This window comes from Orcinus orca, chromosome 7 (assembly GCF_937001465.1).
Source record: "Orcinus orca chromosome 7, mOrcOrc1.1, whole genome shotgun sequence".
Classification (NCBI taxonomy): domain Eukaryota; kingdom Metazoa; phylum Chordata; class Mammalia; order Artiodactyla; family Delphinidae; genus Orcinus; species Orcinus orca.
The window spans coordinates 109,913,650-109,931,526 of NC_064565.1; the positions used below are offsets into that span (position 1 = coordinate 109,913,650).

The 17,877-nt window shown below is 37.2% G+C and overlaps 1 protein-coding gene across 3 annotated transcripts in view; it reads right to left on the reverse strand.

The window, feature by feature from the left end:
* The window catches only part of SPHKAP (SPHK1 interactor, AKAP domain containing), a 129,653-nt gene that overhangs the window by 41,201 nt on the left and 70,575 nt on the right, over positions 1-17,877 (reverse strand). For all 3 annotated transcript variants that reach the window (XM_012532950.3, XM_033426064.2, XM_049712514.1), the window contains exon 4: positions 887-946. In XM_012532950.3, the coding sequence (XP_012388404.2) occupies positions 887-946 (60 nt within the window). The remainder of the gene's footprint in view (positions 1-886; positions 947-17,877) is intronic.

Sequence of the window (17,877 nt, forward strand, 5' to 3'; positions counted from 1 at the left end):
TCTCTTTGATGTACTCTGCACCATAATTCCATCAAATGAAATTATATGTACAATTTCTTTTGAAGATCTCTCCAGTACTACACTGATGAGTGATATTTTCGAGCTCAGTGGAAGTCAATAATAAATAATCTGTATGGGCAATTGAGCTGGAGAACTTCGGGTGCAGCATCATCAAGAAGAGAACATTGTGGGAGTAACTGAGTAACTGCAGGTCTACCATAGTGTGATAATCAAGTGGCAAATGGTGTGCTTTTATTCATTAAAGAGTATTACACCAAATAGTGAAATCAAACCATCTTCAGCTTTGGGAATGAATCCTTCTCACTGTAACCACAGGCTCTAGTTCCAAAGGATTGAGTGGGCCTTCAAGTTGTTGCATGCTGTCAAGGATTTACATCAGGATCTTACAACCTGGGATGAGCTTGGAACATTTAGCTGCTGCAGAGTGCAAAAAGTTTGAGTCCTAGATGAGTGTAGGGCTAGGAAACTGAGGTTAGATATAAAACATTTGATGAAAGCAGCAGGAGGGACAAAGCAGAGGGAAGAGCTAGCTGGTATCAAGCGGGTTTTGCAAAAACCTTGGAAAAGTCATCACAGACAGAGTGTTTGAGAGTGGAGAAGGGGAGAGTAGAAAAGCCACTCCTGGGCACTGGCAGGCAGGAGAAAGCATCTGTCTACTGGGGAAAGCAAGTTTCACAAATATAAGGAGGGCAAGCTGTGTAGGAAAGTGGCAGAAAAGGGGTCAGGGAGATGGGCTGTGATGAAACCACCTAATTAAAGAGTCTCCTACAAAGTGAGCATCATTTAAGTGGAGTCATGTTAGTTCTCTCATCAGTACAGCCAGTCATTGAAGTGAGTTCCCAGAGAGCCCAGTTCCCAGTGCTACCTGCTGCAGGTGCTCTGTACTGCATGCATCCTTGTTCACATCCAGGTTCACAAAGCAGACCTGGGAAAGAGGGCAAATATTGTCAATTAAGTGAAAAACATGACAGTCATTTTTTTTTTTAAAAGATGTTGGGGGTAGGAGTTTATTAATTAATTAATTAATTTTTGCTGTGCTGCATCTTCGTTTCTGTGCGAGAGCTCTCTCTAGTTGTGGCAAGCGGAGGCCACTCTTCATCGCGGTGTGCGCGCCTCTCACTATGGCGGCCTCTCTTGTTGCGGAGCACAGGCTCCAGACGCGCAGGCTCAGTAGTTGTGGCTCACGAGCCTAGTTGCTCCGCAGCATGTGGGATCCTCCCAGACCAGAGCTCGAACCCGTGTCCCCTGCATTAGCAGGCAGATTCTCAACCACTGCGCCACCAGGGAAGCCCCATGACAGTCATTTTTGAAGAAAGCAGGAATTAGTTTGGGACAAATGATTAGAGAGTCGTACATCTCTTGTGTAGTTGATCTGGCCTAGAAACAGCCATCTTACCTTTGGGCGTCTGCACCCAATTCCTACTCATAGTTCCAACTGATCCCACCAAATGCCCTCCGTCTTTCATGGCCCGACAAACAAAACAAAGCCCCTTTGTATGGAACCAGTGTAACAGTCCCAAGAAAATCTTCAGGTTTATAAAGTGTTGTCAAATCTCATAAAATAGGAAAAAGATTTGTAATACTCTCAACCTCTGTTTATAATTGCAACAAACGCTTCTTGCTGTTTCCCTCTTTCCTCTTATTTCCTGCTCCCTTTCTCCACCACTGTTCATATCATGTACGATCAATGGATTTCTCTGTCTCATTGTTTTAGTTAATTTTAATGTATTTCATCTTGTTGTAGAGTTTACCTCTTCTGTAGCTATCTTAAATAAGTGTTTGAATACGTAAGAGTATGAAAACAACAGCTACAAGATTAAATAATAATTCAGAGCAACAGTAAAAGAATTGTACAATTTAAACACATCACATAGATTAAACAAACCACCATGGGCATTCAGATGGGAACGGTGAGAAGAAAATTTTAAGAAAATTTGCAAAGAGACGAGATACGTTATTGAGAGATGAATAGGATTTTGGTGGGTAAGGAAAGAGGCTGACGTCCCTGGGAGGTCAGATAGTATGAGTAATATTTGGAGGTAGGAAAGAGCAATGCCCTGTAAAGAAGCAGGGAGGGAGTCTGGTTGCAGCAAAGTCCTGGATAAGAAAAGTGTTAGAAATAAGGTCTTGGAAGGTTCATGTTAAATGAGGTCATGCAAATGAAGTTTTACAATATTTTACTAAAAATCATTCAAAGGTTTTTATTCCTAACATGTCGATTTGATCATACAAAACTGGATGAGAACATTAATTATCTGGGTATTTAGTCAGACGTTTGGACTTAAGTAGATGCCTGCAAGCATATGGGGGTTTCTGATTTCAGTTAGTCGTTTGAGGTCATGGTTTCTTAGAGTCCATTCTTTTTCTTTTTGAGGGAAAAAGAACTATAATTGAAAGATTTTGGGAAAGGCCTTAAAAACTAAAATGGTTATATACTGCTGAAGTGTAAAGATCTCTACTGTCTTTATCCCAAGTATTGGGAGATTTCTTCAAGTTTCCTGGGCTTAAAATATCTTCGCAGTGCATCCTACAGTATTTCTTCTTAAGAATAACTCAATGGGCATTTGGGGCAAGGAAGGGCATGAAATGCCACCCTCACTCTCATTCAGAGGTTCTCTTCTTTTGGGTTAATAAGATGGGTAAACAGGGAAGATTCAGGCCTGAGTCCTTTTGCAGACAATGCAAATGGAAGCATAAATAGTAGGTGATGCTTGGAAGGGGTTCATGATCTAGAGGAGTTTGAGAATATTCATATAATGATAGTTACTTTGCCCTTGGAAAACTGGTTCAATATCCATTAGTACTCAGGGACTTTTCTTGACATGCAGCTGGGATGACAGTTATTGAATTCATTAGACAATTTTCCATTCACCTTAAAGAAAGTTGCATTACCTGGCCCCTGGGCATCACAAAGCTCTATTATCTTATTTCCCAGTGGGAGAGGGCAAAGCAGAGAGACCAAAGAAAAGCATCTATAATAACCACTTATCTGCCCTCCAATATTGTCTTTAGTTTCTGAAGATGAACAATTTTTTCATTAATTTTCTGCTACAATGTGAAACTCTACCTATATTCGGAGGAAACCGTCCATACTTGCTAGCTGGGCCAAGACCAAAACAAAGCAAGACATAAACCAACCACTTGCTTTTATTTAGTTTGTATATATTTCTGCAGCTTGGTGGTAGGGGAGGTTTTTAGGGCCTGATGTACATCCAATTTTAGGAGACCTTCTTTTAGAAAAAGAATGATGAAATTCAAAATTCTAAATTAGATGTGAACGTGAATATTTATTTATTTAGAAGGAGAAAAGAAATCACAAAAAAATCTCAAATTTAAAAAGACTGACAATAGAAAGCCCAGAGATAAACCCACACACATATGGTCACCTTATCTTTGATAAAGGAGGCAAGAATATACAATGTAGAAAAGATAGCCTCTTCAATAAGTGGTGCTGGGAAAACTGGACAGTTACATGTAAAAGAATGAAATTAGAACACTCCCTAACACCATACACAAAAATAAACTCAAAATGGATTAAAGACCTAAATGTAAGGCCAGACACTATCAAACTCTTAGAGGAAAACATAGGCAGAACACTCTATGACATAAATCACAGCAAGATCCTTTTGGACCCACCCCCTAAAGTAATGGAAATAAAAACAAAAATAAACAAATGGGACCTAATGAAACTTAAAAGCTTTTGCACAGCAAAGGAAACCATAAACAAGACCAAAAGACAACCCTCAAAATGGGAGAAAATATTTGACAATGAAGCAACTGACAAAGGCTTAATCTCCAAAATTTATAAGCAGCTCATGCAGCTCAATATCAAAAAAACAAACAACCCAATCCAAAAATGGGCAGAAGACCTAAACAGACATTTCTCCAAAGAAGATATACAGATTGCCAACAAACACATGAAAGGATGCTCAACATCATTAATCATGAGAGAAACGCAAATCAAAACTACAATGTGATGTCACCTCACACCTCACAGAATGGCCATCATCAAAAAATCTACAAACAATAAATGCTGGAGAGGGTGTGGAGAAAAGGGAACCCTCTTGCACTGTTGGTGGGAATGTAAATCGATACAGCCACTGTGGAGAACAGTTTGGAGGTTACTTAAAAAACTAAAAATAGAACTACCATATGACCCAGCAATCCCACTACTGGGCATATACCCTGAGAAAACCATAATTCAAAGAGAGTCATGTACCAAAATGTTCATTGCAGCTCTATTTACAATAGCCAGGACATGGAAGCAACCTAAGTGTCTATCGACGGATGAATGGATAAAGAAGATGTGGCACATATATACAATGGAATATTACTCAGCCATAAAAAGGAACGAAATTGAGTTATTTGTAGTGAGGTGGATGGACCTAGAGTCTGTCAAAAAGATTGAAGTAAGTCAGAAGGAGAAAAACAAATACCATATGCTAACACATATATATGGAATCCAAAAAAAAAAAAAAAGTCACGAAGAACCTAGGGGCAAGACGGGAATAAACACGCAGACCTACTAGAAAATGGACTTGAGGACACAGGGAGAGGGAAGGGTAAGCTGGGACGAAGTGAGAGAGTGGCATGGACATATATACACTACCAGATGTAAAACAGCTAGTGGGAAGCAGTCGCATAGAACAGGGAGATCAGCTCGGTGCTTTGTGACCAGCTAGAGGGGTAGGATAGGGAGGGTGGGAGGGAGACGCAAGAGGGAAGAGATATACGGATATATGTATATGTATAACAGATTCATTTCAGTATAAAGTAGAAACTAACACACCATTGTAAAGCAATTATACTCCAATAAAAACGTTAAAAAAATTGTAAAGCAACTACACTCCAATAAAAATTTAATTAAAAAATAAAAATAGACTGACAAATACCACAAACATGAGAGCTTTCAGAAAAATGATATTTTAATTAGTAAACTGCCCAGTGCACCTCCATGATCCTTTTTCTCTACATTTTTGGCCCCATACTCTGATCATCTCTTCATATAAAAGCAGTTTTACGACATCATTTTCTCTAAAGAGAATCGAAAGATAATTTAGTCTTTAATACTGTTGATTTAAGTTTTTTCAACTTCGCAAACTTTTATTGATAATATCTTATACATTTTCCAGGTGTTGTCAAATTTAGTGAGAAACCACAACATAATTTCTTTCCTATATGGCTTGTTATATATTCATTCATTTTAATACCATTACAAGTTTGTGCTCTACAAACATAAAAATTTGGATAAATTCTCTTTTGTTTGAGTCCTGTTAAAAAAGAAAAAAAAAGTTCATGGTTCATTTATAATTTTCAATGCTGTATTATCCAATTTCCCACCAGGAAAGGACTTCTGTGTTTTCTAGGCACCAAAGAGAACCCCGTCTCGTATTTATAATTTTACATGTTTGGTGACTGGAAGAGTTCTCCACAGACTAGCTTCTGGCACATAAACCTTCTTTTCTCTTCACTATTTTATGTTTCTGGTATTGGGGATGGTAGGACACCTCATATTGTGAAACTGTCTCTGATCTAAAATCTTCAAGCAGCAATGTCTGGCTGAGTCCATGATGGGGGCATTCAGGAAGCCATTCCTACATGTGGATGGCTAGCAGTCACTTAACTATACATGAAAGTGATCTCAAGCAACATAAATATATCTCATGTAAACACTAATCTACTCAATTTCCCTTAAGCTAGACCACACACATGTCTGTGGTCACTCTGATGACCCTCCACACGAGAAGAGATAAGATGTAGTGAGAGTCTGAATGGGAGGAGACAGTTGCAGTTAAAATGTCTTCACTTTGAAAATCACACAAACATACAACCATGTGAGTACCTGGGAGTGGGTTCTATGCAACCAAGGAGTCCTAAATTTTAAGCTTTGATAGTTTTACAGTAAGTGCACTTCATGGTGAAATGTTCTCTGTGATGAGAATGCTCTTAGCTTATGCTCACCCTCTATGACCGTGGGCTGTTTACTTGAGATTTAGCCATCTTCCGTTGCTGAACTCCAAGTGGAGAGTATAAGACAAGACTCTGTCCAGAAGGGCTGGGGAATGGTGCGTATGGGGTAGCGGTTGTGTAGGTTGATGAGGGGACTACGTGCTCTACGTCTCCGAGGTTTATGGCTTGGTGTCAGGTGCTGAGAAGACAAACAAGTATTTTTCTTTCTCTCAGGGAGTTATGGTCTGCTGAAAGCAGAACACATCCCTAACACGATGAACATGAAGTGCTACAGAAGTGACAGGCCTGTGTGCTGGTAAAGGAAGTTGGGAAAAGGGGACCCATCACAAATGGCATCTCAGAGAAGCTGGATTTGAAGTAAGCTTGGAAGGCAGGCAGGACACATTTAAAAGCAGAAGAGGGAAAATGACACAAACAGTGCATGGATGGTTTTCCCCTGATCAGCACCTGTTGGGTAATGCTAAGAGGCTCTGTTTTAAGCACAGGCTGAGTAGAGGGAGAAGACAGAGGCTGTGAAGTCCAAGGCGAGAGAAGCTTCCTTGAGAAACTCCAGAGTGTGATCAAAGTGGGTGGACAAAATGCCTTTCTTTCTGCACAATAAAAGACTCTGGTTATAATAGCAGACTTTTTAAAAAGAGTCAAATGAAAGAGGAAGTCATAATTTTGTGATACAGTTCCTGTGCAGTAAGAATTGAGGGAGACCTGTGGGTTAGAGTTAGGTATTTCCTTTCTTACAAACGAGGCCGCTTCCATGTTATTACAGGAGGATATAAGGAAACTTGGTAATGGGAAGTTAAGATTTCTAGAGGCTTAGGGTGAGTGTTATGTGTGATTAAAATATTAAAGCCTGGGACATTATTCATTACAGTTTAAGGGGCTGAGTAGTGAAAGGGGTCCCTCAGGGTCTGGAAAGAGCACCGTGGGCAGGGAGGTTGAGGCTGTATGTCTGAGACATCAGCCAATTAGGAACAAGACGTAACTACTCTGTGTTGACTCTGTCTCAATCTGGAGTGATGTTATTGAGTTAACTGTAAAATGCCTGAATGTGCAAATCCAAATGTGTCAAATGATACAGGGAAAGATTTTTTTTTTTAAAGTAGGCATGTTTGTTTAATTACCTTTGCTTTTAAACACAGTTCATTTCCTTTAGCCTTGACTGGATTATTAACTCATGAGGGCAGGTCCTGGTCATTACTGTATTCTTAGTGCTTAGCATAGCTTGGCACTTGATAGATGCTCAATAAATCCTTGCTGATAAATGTACATGCATGAATGAAGTGAAAGCACTGTCACAGGTGATAGGTGTAATAATTTTATTACATAAGTAATAAGTTATTTTAAATAAATATTTTCCTTATTTATTACATAGTTTTCTTCCAACAAGTATGCAAGGGATTAAATAGAGAAGTTATTGGATAATTAACTGGGCTAATATTAATCCAGCTATTGATATTGCTTAAAGTGCTTAGATTGGCTTCTTTATCCCGTGAATAAGGATTTGCTAAAAAAAATAGAAATAGGCAAAAAGTTGAGAACCATAATTGGTAATAAATACACATAAAAGATAGTAACGTTTTTCTTGGACCGAAAGTTCCTTTCTCTTCATATAAAGTACATTCCACTCTGTGTCTGCACACGCCCTTGTTTAGAGCATCTGCAAACATATTCAGCCGTAGCAGATGAAAACACAACATCATCACCGAGAGAACACAAACATCTCTTTTCTTGCCTAAAGGCTAATTTTGTGGTTGTCCATAACTTTTAAATTCAAAGCCTCTCTTCTGTTATTATTATGGTTTTAAAATGAAACGTTATCGGAATAAGAATCACTGAGAAAATGATGCCACTTTATAATTTTGACTTTTAAATAATCTAATAAAATATTCTTCAAAGGTATTCATAAATAGTTAACATTTTAATGTTTGTAGGCAATACATTGTTTTCTCTGTTTAGTTTTTATAGATTATTTAGTCAAGGAATCTCAATTGTTTATTTTACTTATAAGTCTAGTTTCATAAATGGAGGACCACGTAGACCTGTTTAAAAATAAAATTTTACTATGACGGTTTATTAGTGATATAAGATATATTTTGGTAAAAAACTACTATGAGAAAGAGGTTAACCTTAAACCTTATTAAAATAAGAAACAGTAATTTTAAGTGGATTGTAATTCATAACAACTTTTGTAAGTTAACTGTATTTAATGGTTTTATTTCAATACAAATTAAGTCAAACAAAAACAATACTATACGTAACGTAAAAAATTCATGTTTGACTCTTTGAATTGACCCACAGAAAAAGAACTGGTGATGATTGTCAGACTCAAACTTATATTGTATGTGGACAGTTTTATTTTATCATGTATTCATTTCAGTCAACATTTTGGATTGTTCAGAGAGTCAAATGCAACAGTTGAGAAATGCCATTGCATGATGCACTCACTAAAGGCAAATCCTGTGCAAAAGGATATATGACAATGGAGTTTTAGCCCAGGATGTGGGACCTTTGATTTTCTTTCCCAGGTATGTTTTCATCTCTCCTGAATTCAGCTAAAATCTATTAAGGAAATCATTCTTATGGAGATCCTGCTTAGAAAATGTTAAAAAACATGATGTCAAATTGCCTTTGGCATCTAGGCATTTGAATGTTTACTATGACCAATATATACATATGTATTATCTTAGAAGAAAACCAATTCCTTATTTCTGCAGCTTCTAACAATGCAACCATCTGGCCATGTGGCAATGATAAGATCTCTTAATTTGGTGGTATTAAAATACTGATCCACAAATCTTTCAAAGTAAAAATTGCTTCCTTTCTTCCCTCAACCAAAAGTCTTCAGCTAGATTCAGGACCAAAAGCACCTTTTCAAGAATATGGCTTTTTCCCTATTAGTACTTTAGGCTGATGATAACTAAAATGACAATTTATACATCAATGTTGTTATGTCACAGAGCTGTCAGATATTTTGGGACAGACTTGACTATTTGGAATGATACTGCTTTGGTATCCAGTTATTATTGCTTTGAAATGATTGAAGTAATCACACAAAATGAAATACGAAGTTTTATTTACACTTGAGACAGTCAAACCTTTCTGCTTTTTTCATTGTCAATATTTTTTAAAAATAACTTTGAAATGCTGTTTGGGGGTAGCTATTCAAGCAGTTTGTGATAAGAGACACAGGAAAAGGCATAGAGATTTCTGAACAGTGACAGATATTTTAACTAGCCATACATCAAGCCAATTTTATTGCTAACCTAAAAAATTAAAAATAAGGATGCTACTCAAGATTAATTGTTTATTTTCCCACAATTTTTGTTGTTTTAAAAGACATTGCTTTTGGAGCAAGAGGATAAACTTATATGCAATATCTGATATACATTTACCAGGTAAAGAACGTATGGTATTTGTTTTAAATTTTCATTTTAAAGATACTCTTTATTGAGATAAAATTCATATACCATATGACTTACCCATTTAAAGTGTATGCTTCTATGTTTTTTTTTAATTAATTAATTTATTTTTGGTTGTGTTGGGTCTTCGTTGCTGCACGCGGGCTTTCTCTAGTTGTGGCGAGAGGGGGCTACTCTTCGTTGCAGTGAACAGGCTTCTCATTGCAGTGGCTTCTCTTTGTTGTGGAGCATGTGCTTTAGACCCACGGGCTTCAGTAGTTGTGGCTCGTGGACTCTAGAGAGCAGGCTCAGTAGTTGTGGCGCACAGGCTTAGTTGCTCCGCGGCATGTGGGATCTTCCCAGACCAGGGATTGAACCCGTGTCCCCTGCATTGGCAGGCGGATTCTTAACCACTACCACCAGGGAAGTCCCACTTCTATGGTTTTTAATATATCAACAGAGTTGTGCAACCACCACCACAATAAATTTTAGAATATTTTTATCATCCACAAAAGAAAATGTATTATTAGCAGTCAATCTCTATTTCTCCCCAAATACCCTCTCTCTAGCCCTAGACAACCAGTCATCTACTTTCTATTTCTATATATTTGCCTGTTTTGGACATTTAGTGTAACAAGAATCATGTGTTTTAGAAACAAAATATATATTTGTTGGTGACTGATCAACATAATGTTTTTAAAGTCCATTCATGTCATAGTATGTAAAAATAGTTTGTTTTTTATTGTTGGATAATATTCCATTGTGTGTATATATACATATATACACATATATATTGCATTTTATTTATTAATTTATCAGTTTATGGATATTTGTGTTGTTTCCAAGGAAATATGAATTTTTCACAATCTCCCCTGGTAACTGAGGACTTGGGAATCATAAGATAAGATGATTTTTGACTGTAATTTTTTCATCCCTCATCTTGGCGATGAGAACTTTCTCCTGTCACGTCTTCCGAATAAAAAGGAGTGATCTTAAGGAAAAATGATGCCCAGAGATGGTGGGGGCAGGGATGAGTCAACTTTCCCTTAGAACAGGGTTTATCTGAAAGTTTTATCTTTTTTTATGTCAGATTGAAAGGACAAAGAATACATTAGACTTGGTTCCATCTTGCTTACTTCTTCTCTCACAGAGGTTATTTAGATTATTAATACACAAAGAGCTGAGATACATTCCTGAAGTCTCAGGAGTCATGCCCTGGGATAATGCAGGCAAAGAAGAGTCAAATGCTGATCAACTATCAAGTAGATGAATTATTATAGACATCTTGGTTGATGGTGGTGTATCTTCTACTCATCAGCACACTTCTGTTTTCTTTCTGATCAAGATGATTTCTCAAGTCTTCACTTTGCTTACTGTAATTAAGCCAAGTTTCAGAGAGTCACACAGCAATCACTAGCATGTTTAATAGGGAAAATCTTTTTTTCTGGGGTACATGGAGCATGTGTAGGGGAGGGGAGTAGTCAGAGGATTTATGTCTTCTGATAGATGAACAGCACCTCAGGAGGTGGGAGATGAGATCTGTTTGCTGATCCTAAAACATGACTAGAACATGAAATTCTTACCTGTAATCGAGTTAAATATGATGGTTCTACACATCTCACTCTTTGAAATTCATTGTGCTCAAACTGCTGTTTTTTTGTTTAATAAGTTCTTACCACTCTCTTGGATGCCTTCAGTTCAAAAGGTTAACTCTACTTAATCTGGATAAGCATCCTCTAAGCAAAAGAATGATTGAGGGAGCAGGACAGTTCCTGAATCATGGAAGCCAGGAATAAACCAGTTCCTCTAAGTCTATGAACAGCCATAATAAAAGAACTAACAACAAAGAACTGAAGAAATAAGTAAGCTATGCAGCAGAAAGCCACCTAATTTTCAAAGCTTTCAAAACAATCCTGTTTTCATGTAGAGGACACAGTCATTGTTCAGAATATTAAAATTTTATAGGTTTCACCAAATAACAATGGAGGAAATTCCAGACACAGTAAATGGGACAATGTGCTCCCCATATCTGGCTGGACCATTCTCTCATCTTTGAGGCACAGTAGTGCAGAAATGACAGGAGGATGTGCTCTGCCTACAGACAAGCTTAGCTTCAAATCCTGGCTTCACCCCTTAACAGTTTGTAGTCTTAATAAGCCATAGAAAAAATGGGGATAATAAAATATATGTGATTTGCAGAATTTCTGTGAAGATTAGATGAAATACAAAATAAACAATATCGGAGCAAACTGGATGACACTTTATTGCTTTCTGTGTTATAGTCTGTAAGGGTGAACTAATTGAAATTGTTGCTCTTTAATTTTTTTCATACAAAAAAAATTTCATAAGGTCTAACCTAAATAACCTAAATAATTTGAGGTAGAATACTTATAAAAAACAGCTATTGGGCTTCCCTGGTGGCGCAGTGGTTGAGAGTCCCCCTGCCGATGCAGGGGACACGGGTTCGTGCCCCGGTCCGGGAAGGTCCCACATGCCGCAGAGCGGCTAGGCCCGTGAGCCGTGGCCGCTGAGCCTACGCGTCCAGAGCCTGTGCTCTGCAACGGGAGAGGCCACAGCAGTGAGAGGCCCGCGTACCGCCAAAAAAAAAAAAAAAAAAATACAGCTATTTATGAGTGTGAAGCAATGAAAATTTGGTTCCTTGCGTGTAGCTACTTCCTCTGCTACCCAAATCTTATTTACTTGATATAAATGTTTGTTTTAGTTCGATTATGTAAACATTATTTATTGATGAAAAACATTAAATTATTTTTCTAAACCTTTATTTCTTATGTTTGGAACCAAATATATACAAGTACAGTGTGTTACCTTATTTTTCAGGACTATAAAACATTTAATTAAGAAATGCCTTCATTCTTGTTCCCAGAGGTGTTTATGACTTAATTCATCTGAATACCTGCAACTGTTATGGTGATGTTGTTATCATGTGTCATAAAACCAGTAGATGATTGCAACAGACATGAAATAGGGAACCATTTCATGAATATGAAAGTAAAAAAAATTATAATTTACAGCAGAAATGTAGACATGTTAAAAACATTAACCACTGCTTAATCATCATCGCTTATTTAGTTCCTTAATAAGAATAGTGCTGTTTGAGAGAACTTATAGATCTAGAGAGAAAACAGCCTCTATTCTTAGAAATAAAGATCTTTAATGAGAATGAGTAAACACAAACTTTTACACATACAGATCAACCATTTGAAGCCAATGCATGATTTCAGTTTCTCAGTACAGCGTATAAAAGGATACATGGCTTAGCTTTATTTTAAAACATTTAAAAAGTCAGTTGAGAATGTGCTTTTCATCAGTATTGAAACGTTAATTAGTTAATTGACAAAAATCTTCCTCCAGGCATGATGAGACAGTTCAACTTTGACTATGGCATTAGAATGAAATGCTATAGATTTGATAAACTGAACATGAATTGTATACTGAAATATTGCATGGTTTTAAATTTTGTAGAATTTTATGTTTTAACTCTTCAACTAAACTTCCATAAAATTATTTCTCATTTTTCACCTTTAAAGTAATAAAGTTACCTTTTTCCTCTTCTTAAAGTCATACATATTTGCACAAAGAAAATGTAAAAAGTGTAGAAATTGATGTTTGTAGTCTTAGTAGCTCAATTATTTTAGAGTAGATGAAAGGCAATTTAAACACTTAAAATCACTGGGAATAAATGATAGTGAACCTAATTTTAAAATGCAAATAATTAAACCAAACTAATAAATAACTCCAAACTTTACCTCTCCAAGATACTTCAGGGATACTTTTTTTTTTTTTTTACATCTTTATTGGAGTATAATTGCTTTACAATGGTGTGTTAGTTTCTGTTTTATAATAAAGTGAATCAGTTATACATATACATATGTTCCCATATCTCTTCCCTCTTGTGTCTCCCTCCCTCTCACCCTCCCTATCTCACCCCTCCAGGCGGTCACAAAGCACCGAGCTGATCTCCCTGTGCTATGTGGCTGCTTCCCACTAGCTATCTATTTTACGTCTGGTAGTGTATATACGTCCACGCCACTCTCTCACTTTGTCACAGCTTACCCTTCCCCCTCCCCATATCCTCAAGTCCATTCTCTAGTAGGTCTGTGTCTTTATTCCTGTCTTACCCCTAGGTTCTTCATGACATTTTTTTTTTTCTTAAATTCCATATGTATGTGTTAGCCTACGGTATTTGTCTTTCTCTTTCTGACTTACTTCACTCTGTATGACAGACTCTAGGTCCAGGATTACTTGGTTGTCTGGTAAGTGTATGTTTAACTTCTAAGAAGAGGCCAAACTGTTTTCCACAGTGACTATAACATATTTTATTCCTTGCTTATTCACTTCTGCAATTTTTTAATGTGACTGAAAAAATGATCTTCTCCAAGCATTTTCTAAACTGATTTATACAAGTGGCAAGACTGAACTGCCATCATGGTGTTGCAAAAGAAACTGCATGTGCTGGCTACGTATTCCAGCCAGTGAGTGCAAAGGCTGGGAGAGAAAAGAAAAGTTTTTTCTTGTGAAAAGCAGAATCTGAAACATGGGTTCATTATTAGCTACTTTATCCTCCAATTCTTGTTGTTAGATGAGATGAAACTTAAAATACAGCAAAGAACATTCATTCAGGTGCTACTATATGGACTGGATGGTAAATTTTATCTTATAGAAACTGAGCAGGAACCACCCACCCCCTTGTCCCCTGCATCCTGTGTATAGAAAACCTTTAGCCTTTTACAACTTCCCAGAGTTCCAAAGAGCAAGTTTAATCAGAAAAGTGAGAAAATGCAGAAACAAAGGAAAACAGTCAAGCAAGACAAAATAATAACAGTTTAGTCATAAAACAAAGTCAAGGACCTTTAGTTCCTCCTCAAGGTCTATAGGTAATTTTCTGAGCATATCCTTGAGTTGTTTTGCAGATACTGAAACCCCACCAGGTAGAAGAAGTTAAATGCATGCTGACCACAGCCTACTGGCGTCAATGCTCTATACCACATTAACACACTGCAGAATAAAAATCGTATGATCATCTCAAAAGATGTGGAAAAACTTTTGACATTATTTAATATCTACTTATGGTAAAAACTCTCAACAAAGTGGTTATAGAGGGAACATACCTCAACATAATAAAGACCGTATGTGGCAAACACACAGCCAACATTATACTCCATGAAGAAAAAAGCTGAGAGCACTTCCTTTAGGATCAGGAATGAGACAAGGATGCCCACTCCCACCACTTTAATTCAACATAGTATGAGACACTGGGATAAACTGCTCCCATCCAAGGTTTCTGTTTTCCTTTTTGAGGATAAAAATAGTTCTTAGGAAGAAGGTGAATTAAATTTCTACAGAGCTTCAAACATTGATACTTAGACATAACTTAATTAGAAAAAGAGTTTTTTAAGCAATTTATACAGGTGTCCAGCTGAGACCTTCAGAGCTAATGCGGTAGCAGACACTTTCATTATGCAACTTCTCACGCAGACATTTCCATGGATAAAAGCTTAAGTCAATTAGCTTTATTATTGTGTTATTATTATTTATTAATATTAGTACTTCTAGTTGGAGTCTCAATTTTACCCTTGACCTGGTAAACAGAAGTTTACAATATGTGATCCAAACAAGGATTTTTGCTTGGCGATAGCTGTGATATTTGGGTCAAGGTATTTACATTCTGAATATCCAAGGCATGAATTTTTTGGAAAAGAGTATTAGCTGTGGCTTCTATAAAAAAGAAAAAGAAAAGAAAAAAAATATTTTCCTTGAAAAACTAATGGATCTCATAGTGACCAAATCTAGACTCTGGCCTTATTAGCCCTGGTATAATGAATGTCACCCAGTTCCGTTCACACGTTGCAAACTGGTACTTTCACTCCAGAATTAGACAATATAGCCAGGAAGTGTGTTTAGTGTGCATTGGTAGTATTTTAAGTGAACTCAAAGTAACACGAAACAATTGAGTGATTTCTCATAAAAACTCTGGATTTCCAACCTCTAGAGAATCTCTGGGACAAAAGCTTTCATTTCCATATGACAGTCTCCCCCAGATCCTTTTAAGTGTGGCGAGTCTTCCATCACTTCCTATTGTATCCTGAACAGTGAGGTAGCATGGTAAACGCCATGTCATTGGTTTTTGCATGGTAATTTTTTTAAGAGTAGAGAAAATTATCTCTGTACCCATGTCTTTATTAAAAGTGGGGAAATAAAAATGCCAAGACTGTGAGTTTTAAGAAAAATGGTAGAGAGCCCATTTCTTTGTGAAAGTTAGTGCTAGATCCATGTTTGATATGCAGAGTATATCCGTGTTTAAAAGAAACAAAACAAAATGATAAAATAATATTATGAAACATCCATCATAAAGAGCTACACAGGTATAAAAAAAGATGCATGATGAAACAACTGGTGATCTGTTAAAACGCACTGAAATTTTTAAGGCATTTGCTTTGGATGTGAGTAAAATAACTGATGCTTCTGTGGAATTAGTTACGCATTAGGGGAAATAACTTGTCTGGGCAATTGCTTTTTACAGATGACAGGTTTATTAAATAGTCTATTGAGTGTAGCAGAAATCATGTGTTCTGAACAGAAACAAGTTTTACAAACAGAAGTCTAGCTGGAAATAATGTTGCTTGGCATGCTGAAGGACAGCTATTTTACTATATAATTTACATGGAAAAAGTTATTTGTGGCATCTGCTCAAAGCACAGATTGATTTCTATCTATCTATTTATCTGTCTATGTATCTATCTATCTGTCTATGTAGTACCAACCAGTTAATTCTATTTGTTCTCGGTATTGATCATTTTGATTTTATGGAGAACTTTTGGATATAGTTCTCCTGATGGCATAATACCAGGAAATGAGCTACTTTACTGAGAGAAGTTGAACAGCTTATTGTAGACTAGTCAAAACTGGTGAGACATTAGAAAACTAACATACCAGGTGGTAACGTTTTTCAAGAATGTAGAATTTTAGTTCATGTAGTACTTTATGAACTAGTTTTTGTTTGTCTGTTTTGGTTAAGAAGTTAACACTAGATGACGTTATGAACATTGCAATTAACTCCATCAACTCAATAAGCTCCCATTGCTTGAGTCAAGATGAGATTTCTGAATGAACTGGACATGCAGTACTACATGGTTCTGATGGCTTCATATGACAAAGTGCTGAGAAGTTTAACTGTTCAAAACATCGACTTATTCATGGGTTCATGACTGTGTTAAAGATTTGGCCATTTAAGTTGCCAGTACAACTCTTCCAATCACTGGATAGCTACCAAAATGCACGATTTCACTGCTCCAGTAATCCTGAAAGTAGGTATTTGCAGATGCCATTTGGGAAGGAATAACCTGGCCCACTTTTTTTTTTTTTTGCGGTATGCGCGACTCTCACTGTCGTGGCCTCTCCCGTCGCGGAGCACAGGCTCCGGACGTGCAGGCTCAGCGGCCATGGCTCATGGGCCCAGCCGCTCCGCGGCATGTGGGATCTTCCCGGACCGGGGCACGAGCCCGTGTCCCCTGCATCGGCAGGCGGACTCTCAGCCACTGCGCCACCAGGGAAGCCCTGGCCCACTTTTATATGCTAAAATCAGTTTCCCAAATGAAACGGAACCACATTCTTCACACCATGGTTTTGAAGGCTGATGTTTAAAAAGATTTCTCTGGTTGATGTTAAGCTGCAAGTAAATTTAATTAATTTTGCTCAATTTCTCTTTCTTAATATTTCCAATTGTGAAGGAAGAATTGGATATTACTGAAATACAGAATCATAAAATCATAAGTACTGGAATCTAAAAATGATGACTTTGGGACACAGTAATTCTATCTTTCCAAGATGGAATTACCTAAAGTATAAGAAGCACAGGTGTATCCAGCCTTGGCAGTACCTGTGTTTGGGAACAGTTGTTTTCCATTATGGAAAGCAATAAAAGTAAATATCACACCCAGCTAGAGGAACCATGACTGAACTTGGTCTTGCACATTGTAAACTGAAATGTAAAGCCTGCCATTGACATCTTGTGTAGAAGAAAAAGTTTCAGATTTTTAGTTTCAGATCAAGTTCTAGTAACTTACGATATAAAAATGTAGTAATGCAATGTTTCTATTTTTAGAGTATATAGTTAAAAAATTTTGACTTTAAAGTTATTTTCAGTATCAATCCTGTTTGTATTAAGTATCTTTCTCTCTGTTCAGTAAAAATGAATGGCAGGTGATTCTATTTCTGGCAGATGCTGGCTTTCCTCCTGGTGTGTGTCACTCATTTACATTACCTGCCTCACCCCTGTAGGCATTTGAGTTTGTGTTCCCTGATACAGATGTGAATTAAAGCACGAAATCATGAAGAGGAAGAGTATGCAGAACAAGAAGAAAGGAGGGACCAACAGAGAACTCATTAAAATGCTCACATAGGGGGAGAGTAAGAGAACTGGGTCGCCTGAGAACCAGGAAAGTGTGGGGCTACAGAGCTTGACAGAAGACAG